The following is an 8,307-nucleotide window of genomic DNA, read 5'->3' on the forward strand; positions in this document are numbered from 1 at the left end:
ATTTGGTTCCTAAAATAATTGACAATTACGTTGTCAAAACATCAATTATTTTGGTTAAATACTAACCACAAAACACTGGTCAAAATCAGGTGTTTTTCACCAAATACAAACGTAGTCATCTCACCAGTTAAAATAACGAGATAATTTAGTTTTTTCAAATAACTGAAAATAACGTTGTCAATACACTAATAATTTTGGTTAAAGACTAACCACAAAACACTGGTCAAAATCACGTGTTTTTCACCAAATACAAACGTAGTCATCTCACCAGTTAAAATAACGAGATGATTTAGTTTTTTCAAATGACTGAAAATAACGTTGTCAATACACTATTCGTTTTGGTTGAAGACTAGCGACAAAACACTGGTCAATATTACGTGTTTTCCACCAAATACATACGTAGTCATCTTACCGGTTTAAATAACGAGACAATTTAGTTTTTTCAAATGACTAAAAATAACGTTGTCAGAACACTATTTATTTTGGTTGAAGACTAACCACAAAACACTGGTCAAAATTACGCGTTTTCCACCAAATACAAACGTAGTCATCTTACCACTTAAAATGATGAGATGATTTGGTTCTTAAAATAATTGACAATTACGTTGTCAATACACTATTTATTTTGGTTAAAGACTAACCACAAAACACTGGTCAAAATTACGCGTTTTCCACCAAATACAAACGTAGTCATCTTACCACTTAAATTAACGAGATGATTTGGTTCCTGAAATAACTGACAATTACGTTGTCAAACATCAGATATTTTGGTTAAAGACTAACCACAAAACACTGGTCAAAATCACGTGTTTTCCACCAAATACAAACGTAGTCATCTTACCACTTAAAATAACGAGATGATTTGGTTCCTAAAATAACTGACAATTACGTTGTCAAACATCAGATATTTTGGTTAAAGACTAACCACAAAACACTGGTCAAAATCACGTGTTTTTCACCAAATACAAACGTAGTCATCTCACCAGTTAAAATAACGAGATGATTTAGTTTTTTCAAATAACTGAAAATAACGTTGTCAATACACTATTTTGGGGGGTTGAAGACTAGCGACAAAACACTGGACAATATTACGTGTTTTCCACCAAATACATACGTAGTCATCTTACCGGTTTAAAAAACGAGATAATTTAGTTCCTAAAATAACTGACAATTACGTTGTCAAAACATCAATTATTTTGGATTAAGACTAACCACAAAACACTGGTCAAAATTACGTGTTTTCCACCAAATACAAACGTAGTCGTCTTACTGGTTTAAATAACAAGATGATTTGATCCTCAAAAGAACTAAAAATGACGTTGTAAAAACATCATTTATTTTGGTTGAAGACTACCCACAAAAACTATGGTCAAAATTACGTGTTTTTTTTACCAAACACGAACGTATAGTCATCTTACAGGTTTAAATAACGAGATGATTCGGTGTTTCAAACAACTGACTATTACGTTGTCAAAACATCACCTATTTTGGTTAAAGAATTACCACAAAAACACTGGTCAAAATTACGTATGTATGACTTAATACAAACGTAGTCATCTTACCGGTTTAAAGAAAGAGATAATTTTCTTTTTTTAAAGACTGACTTTTACGTTGTCAAAGCACCAATTATTTTGGATGAAGACTAACCACAAAAATTATGGTCAAAGTTACGTGTTTTTCACCAAATACACACGCAGTCAGCTTACCTGTTTGAATAATGAGATGATTTTTGGTTCTTCAAATAACTGACTATTACGTTGTCAGAACACTAATTATTTTTGTTGAAAGACTAACCACAAAAAACTGGTTAAACTGACGTGTTTTTGACTAAATACACACGTAGTCATAGTCATCCGACTGGTAAAAATAACCAGATGTTTTGTTTCGTAATGAGTTTTCTACTACGTCCAGCAACCGAAAGTTCATTGACTGAAACTGGGTTTTTTCTTTACCATTATCTGAATATATAAGACTACGGAATCTTTGGTTATGTAAGGACATAGAACAGACGACTTTATTGAGCGTATTATATGAGGTTGCTATAAGAAACAGACGGATACCGTTATTATCTTAAAAGTAAGCAACACGTTTGTAATTAAGTTAAACTGTGAATTACTGGGTGTGGCAATACGGGTGCTGACTCCGGCAGCGGACGTTTTTCAGTTAGTCCATTTGGGCAATTTTGCTTATAAAATTCATTGTAACACAAAATTTGAATGATTTTAATTAATATAAGGGCAGAACAAAAGTGAAACAAGGAATAATCGCCCCTGACTAGCGGCGACTGCAAAATACCCAAGTAAAGCCAATGGATATGACAGCCTATTAACCTACTATTAGAAAAACAAAACTTACGAACTTACTATAGCTTGGCGAGCTAATTACTGTTTAGGACAGAGGGCCTAAACTGTGTGAGAGATAGCCTAATCATTTATTTCTAAGCAGAGCTGGTTTCAGTTTCTCCACAGTTAACTTGTTTTCTGTATCCAGCCGTTCTATCAGAACTATTTAGTTATTTAGGTCCGAGGCTGTAAACAAAATAATAAGTAGTCACCTAACCACCTTGTGTTTTACAAATAATAGGCCTACCAATGGAAGATTTTAACCCGCACTTTTAATCTGACGCGTGAAACAACGCCAACGGTAATAGAAAACGGCAAAGGGGCAACCTCCACATACAGACCAGCTATGGACAAAACTGTTATGCATAGGATGGGTTTGCCAGAATTGATTTGGTTTATAGGCAATGTCCCATCTTCCCCAGTGTACCCGCTATTTGGAAATAATTTTCGTTTTCGGGGCATTTGCGCAATTTTTGTAACTATTTTATTTGGTATTGGTTTTTCAGCTGTTTTTTTTTTTTTTTCAATTCGCCCTCATGCACACATGATTATGACTTCGGCTTTTTTTTTATTCATTATTTGTTCGTCATAATATGACCTAATTGTATTATGTAAGTTATAAGTTTGCCTTTGCCGTTTTGCGCCCTCGTGCGATGCACAGCGAGATGATCGTTTTTATTTTATTTTTTATTCTCTCCGTACATTTCATGTTTAAAGTTCATTAAAGCAGTAATCTGCTTGTGATCCAACATCTATTACACGTTCCATTGTTTTAGCTCACTGGTTTCGCGGGGTCCAGTGACCTTTCACCTCAACGACTGCTTTTCGTCCAACAGGTAAATCAAACTCTTTCAAACTTTCACTTTTAAATCTGTGATTTTGATATTTTCCATTTGTATTTATTACTTTAAAATGTACTTAAATTAGCAGCAGTTGCCTCCTGATTACTCTGGGTGTATATTTTGTTAATACTATTGAAGTATACAGAGAGATTTTTGTCTTGGAAATTCAAATTGTAGAGGTTCGTAGAGAACAACGGTTTTGTGTATCGCGTAAGATTTAACGGTTCATGTGTGTCGAGTGCCGTGGTGCGTGGGTGGCAGCGGGCCATGTGGTCATACTGTGCACATGTACATATTATTATATACATCATGTACATGTACATGTACATTTACATGTAGCATGTAGCTATGCCGGGTGTGTTTTTAGTGCATGGAGGAAGGGTTAGTGTGATTTTATTGATCGTTTTATGTTCGTTCACGATAAACTTTGTAGGCCTAAATAGTGCGTATGATCACATTATCTTATTGTCTCAGTTAGATGGGATATATTATCCCTTTCAACTCGCCCCCTACGTAAAATGGTTTATGAAAATGGAGATGCATTTTAATGAGATATAGTATTACCTTAAACTGTTTTGTTTTTTTCTTCCTTCTTTTCTTTCTGTTTTACTTATTTATTATTCAAATTTTTTCGTAGCGAAAGGATTTTTGCTGGTGGCCAGAGCAAAATTTCAACATCAAAAGACTCATCATTGACCACAAAAAGCTGAACCCGTCGAAATGGAAAAAGTTCCATGTCCGTGTGTTGCATGAGCGGTTCCGTAAGTTTACACTCAAATCATAATGACATTTATTTTGTAATACTTCTGCGTTCGAAGACACATTGAACTGGAATGAATACCAGTACATATCCCCGGTGGTGAGAACTGTGTCCCTGAGCACGACACTTTACTATAATTGCTTCTCTCTGTCCAGGGGTAAATGGACACCTGTGAGGGCAAAGATGGTTCTTGTGGTTGGTTTAGCTTAGTGCACTACATATTTGGCAGCACAGGCTGTATACTCCCCAGGGAGCTAAGATGGTTTAAGGAATGAATATGGCCCAGTGACCAGGGGTACTAATGTTGGAAGCGCTTTGAGACGCGGTGTATAAAGCAATTTATAAAAACCGAACATTATTACTATAATTAATTGGGGCACATTTATTGATTGTCTGTTTGTGTATGTAGCCGACGTTATACAAAGTATTTTCATCACATTTTTGACAGATACTTACCTGAAGGCTGATAAAGCCGTATCACACTATAACTCTACGTCAGACAAATACGAGTCCGAAGAAGAAAGCAACAAAGATGGGCAGGTCGGGGAGCAAAAATGTCATCAAAGACAATGAATGGTGACAAGCGGGGTAAAGGAATTGATGATGGCGAAGAAGGCCGGGAAGGGGACAATGAGGAGGAGGAGGAGGAGAACATCGAGACACAAGAATCCGACGAGAGAGCATCCCTTCAGAAAGAGGACACATGTAAGTAGTAAGCTCCAGTACATTTCACATGTTTGCAACCAATTAACGTTAAGGGTCACATGAATGAAGACAATTAATTTAACATCTAAAAAAAGGATAAAAATAATACAAATTTCATGTCCTGTTTAAATAGAAGAGTAACTCGAGTAATTGTTAAAAATCTGTTTTCGTCCTCGGTCATACAGTTATTAAAACAATTACATGTATGTGTGTGTGTTTCACACTCGTTGTGACCCACGTCATCATTGTCATTCTCGACGAAGTAAGCCATTTGTTTTGTTTGTATATAAAAAACTTCAAATTTCTTAACACTTCATTATTATTTTCTTTGTAGCTGTCGTACTGGTGACCGATGCTGATATGCACAATGCAGACGTGATGGATTCTTCAATCGATGAAGAGCGTTCACCACGTACAAAATGTAGATGTTTTAGTTATGGTGAGTCACATTCTCTATATATAACTCAAATATTTGCTCCGGAAAAAAAGGTTCTTTTTAGTGAGTTTTACAACCCCTTCCATCCTCCCGACCCTTCCTTTTTTTCAAACCCAACCCCCCCCCCCCGCCACACTTTCTTCTGTGAAGATGCATTAAAACATCAAACATTAGGTCTGTTCTAACCATTGCTATGATTATTTGGAAAACGAAGACCTTTGTCTCCCACAAAAACAACATCCAAACAGTCAGGGAATGGTTTATTACCAGAGACCACACCGATAACATGTGATTTCCTTTTCAACCCCCCCACACCTTTCTCTGCCTATATGTTGCTGTCACGGATTTGGTTTCGAATTTCCTGCTCTAGGGTTATTTCCGCTTTAGTTCTTTCTGGGCAGTGTGTATCTCTTTTCCTCGCACCTTCCCTCAGTTCCAAACCCCACCCCCTACCAACAACTGTTCCACTTTGCCCCCCCCCTCCATAATTAAGAACTGTACACATATTAACGCCTCATACGCTCTTTAAAGCCTTGGTTTCCATTACATGATTCTCCATGTACAAGGGAAGAATTTTATAATACTTAACCTAAAGCTTTTTGAACGTTTTGAGTGTGTCCCGGTTTTACTATTTTTCTGTGCTTGTCCTCGAATTTGTTTTATATGATGCACATGTTTATTACCATCAAAACGTTTTTTTGTTGTCACAATGTTCTCATCTCCTGGTCTGTTGGCGCAGGCCTACATGTATGATTTCGCTTTTCCCCTTACACACATTATTGATCTAAAAATGCCATCATTACCACTGGAGCTGCCACATGTGGGAAGGGCATTGCATATTTATAGCAGCAAAGCATTATGGGAAAACGGCATTTTTCATGTTATGCTAAATTATTTAGCAGCCATATGGTAAGAAATCATCCTTTGATAAGATACACTGCTGTCCTGATTACGTTTTTTTTCAATATATGTACTGAGCGTGAACCTTTAAGTGAATATTTCAACAATGAAGAAGATCTAGATATCAACTACACAAAATCCAGGGACGATTTGTTTTGTAACCCTGAATGAAGGACAAACCGGGTTTTGTCTTCGTTTCAACACCAGCATTACACTACTACTGCTATATATGTGTTGTAGTGTTATAAGGCTCGCAACTGCCAATTTTGGCGCTTTTGTAATAATCTAGTCAACAACTAATCAACACCATGAATCAAACGGTAATAAACGTTTTCCTTTCTCTTATTGCTTGCCTAATTTTCTTTAAGAAACAATATCTAGTGGTGAAGGCTGCTGGAGAAAAGGAGGCAAGGCCAGTACTAAGGAAAATGTTAGAGGCAGTGGCATCGGTACCAGTACTGGCAATGCTTTCAAAGTGTGGCCAGGAAAGGAAAAAGTGTGATGCCAAGACATCCTTGCAGGATCTCACTCTATATACGATCATTATCAGTAAGTAAACACTCGACTTATTAATTTTACTAACTTAAAAAACCGTATTAACGAAAGCTATACTTTCTGCGAGTGATAAAAATTTGCCCTAAAATTGTATGCACTCCTGAAAAAAGAAACATGTACCTAGAGTCAGGTAAACACATTCAAACCTGTAACTTATAACACAAGGATCCCCTGCTCAGGAAAGGTACCTGGTTGGAAAAATTCAAAACCCTAGGTGTTGTTGACCAAAATGTACAAACAAAAAAGTATGTCCCTGATTGCATGTATTTGTTTATGTATGTGTGCCCTCATATTTACTGCCTTGTGGAGTCTATAACAAAGGGACAGTTAAGTACATTTGGTCTCTTATGTGGGTTTTCTTTCTTTTCACCCTTTTTTTTAAAGGGGGGCTCCATTGTTCTATGATTGTTCTAAAAACTCCAGCCATCCGGCCCCACATTTTTTCAACCCTATTGTTACAACCCTATTGTTACGCCAAACTTTCGATGGTCCTGTTCACCGAAGGACTGCTTCAGGGAGAAAAAATGAAAACTAGCAGCATAATTATTATGTGCTACTTTTTTTCAATAGTACTTCAGTGTCCTTATTTGCCAAATAATATCAACTTTATTTTTATGTATCTTAATCAAATTCATACACAAGGCCTGCCTCACTTTCTATTTTTTTTTTTCATAATTTTTTTCCCAAGTTCTTGCCATTTACTTTTTAATTTTGTGAAGCTTGTTTTTTTAGAGCCACATGTGAAACAAATCAATTCTGGATTTCAGAATGGAAAAAAACAATTCATGTTTTGTTTACTAGTGTGACAAAATGTTGATTGTTAACCAACATGAAATAAATTAACAGGCATAATGATGTTTTGTTTTTTTCTCCATATTTCCAGGGGCATCAAGAGCTAATAGAGAAAGACTTATCCAACAGGCAGAGTTAGACTCCAACCTTGTTAATATACTTAAAGCTTATCCTAAGCGAAAAGTTGTCAAACTTCATCCAGTATTGAGTGTACCAGAAAGAGAGGACACCAGTGAAGAGGAAACATAAGATGTATAGCTTAAGCACTCTCTCCTGCTTCTTAGAAAAAAAAAGAATGAAAGAAATTGATCATTCCTGAATTAAGGTACTCATTTTGCAAGCTGTCCACGGAATACTTGACAAAACAAATGTCAAGCAAAGCATTTTAGCTGTACAGGGCAAGTCAAAATGAAGTTAACTGAGATTTATGATTTAAAAACAAAACAACAACAACTGACACTCAAAACCCCAGTGAAGCTCATATTGAACAAGCATTCTTTCCTGCTTATCTAAAAAAAGAATGAAACAAATTGATAAATTGTAAGAGAAGTTATGCTTAGCTGTTTACTGAAAACACTCATGTTTGTAGATGTACATGGAATATTAACACTTGACTCAATCTAAACATCTGAGTAAGTAGGTTTTCTTTTAAAGGCACTGGACACCTTTGGTAATTGTCAAAGACCAGTCTTCTCACTTGGTGTATCTCAACATATGCTTAAAATAACAAACCTGTGAAAATTTGAACTCAATTGGTCGTCGAAGTTGCGAGAGCTTAATGGAAGAAAATTTGTGTGCTTTCAGATGCTTGAATTCGAGACCTCAGCTGAGGTCTCGAATTCAATTCAAATATTTTAGTGAGAAATTACTTTCTCAAAAACTACATTACTTCTGAGAGAGCCGTTTCCCACAATGTTTTATACTATCAACAGCTCTCCATTGCTTGTTACCAAGTAAGTTTTGTATGCTAACAAT

The 8,307-nt window shown here is 36.1% G+C and overlaps 1 protein-coding gene across 1 annotated transcript; it reads left to right on the forward strand.

The window, feature by feature from the left end:
• Positions 1-3,108: 3,108 nt before the first annotated feature.
• On the forward strand, positions 3,109-8,084 carry LOC139950578 (uncharacterized). The gene is made up of 6 exons (XM_071949329.1): positions 3,109-3,178; positions 3,822-3,945; positions 4,393-4,649; positions 4,984-5,088; positions 6,354-6,534; positions 7,424-8,084. Exons 3-5 carry the CDS (start codon positions 4,499-4,501, stop codon positions 6,485-6,487), a joined length of 390 nt encoding a protein of 129 aa, XP_071805430.1. The 5' UTR covers positions 3,109-3,178; positions 3,822-3,945; positions 4,393-4,498; the 3' UTR covers positions 6,488-6,534; positions 7,424-8,084.
• The last annotated feature ends 223 nt before the right edge of the window (positions 8,085-8,307 follow it).

This window comes from Asterias amurensis, chromosome 18 (genome assembly GCF_032118995.1).
Source record: "Asterias amurensis chromosome 18, ASM3211899v1".
In the NCBI taxonomy this organism is placed as follows: domain Eukaryota; kingdom Metazoa; phylum Echinodermata; class Asteroidea; order Forcipulatida; family Asteriidae; genus Asterias; species Asterias amurensis.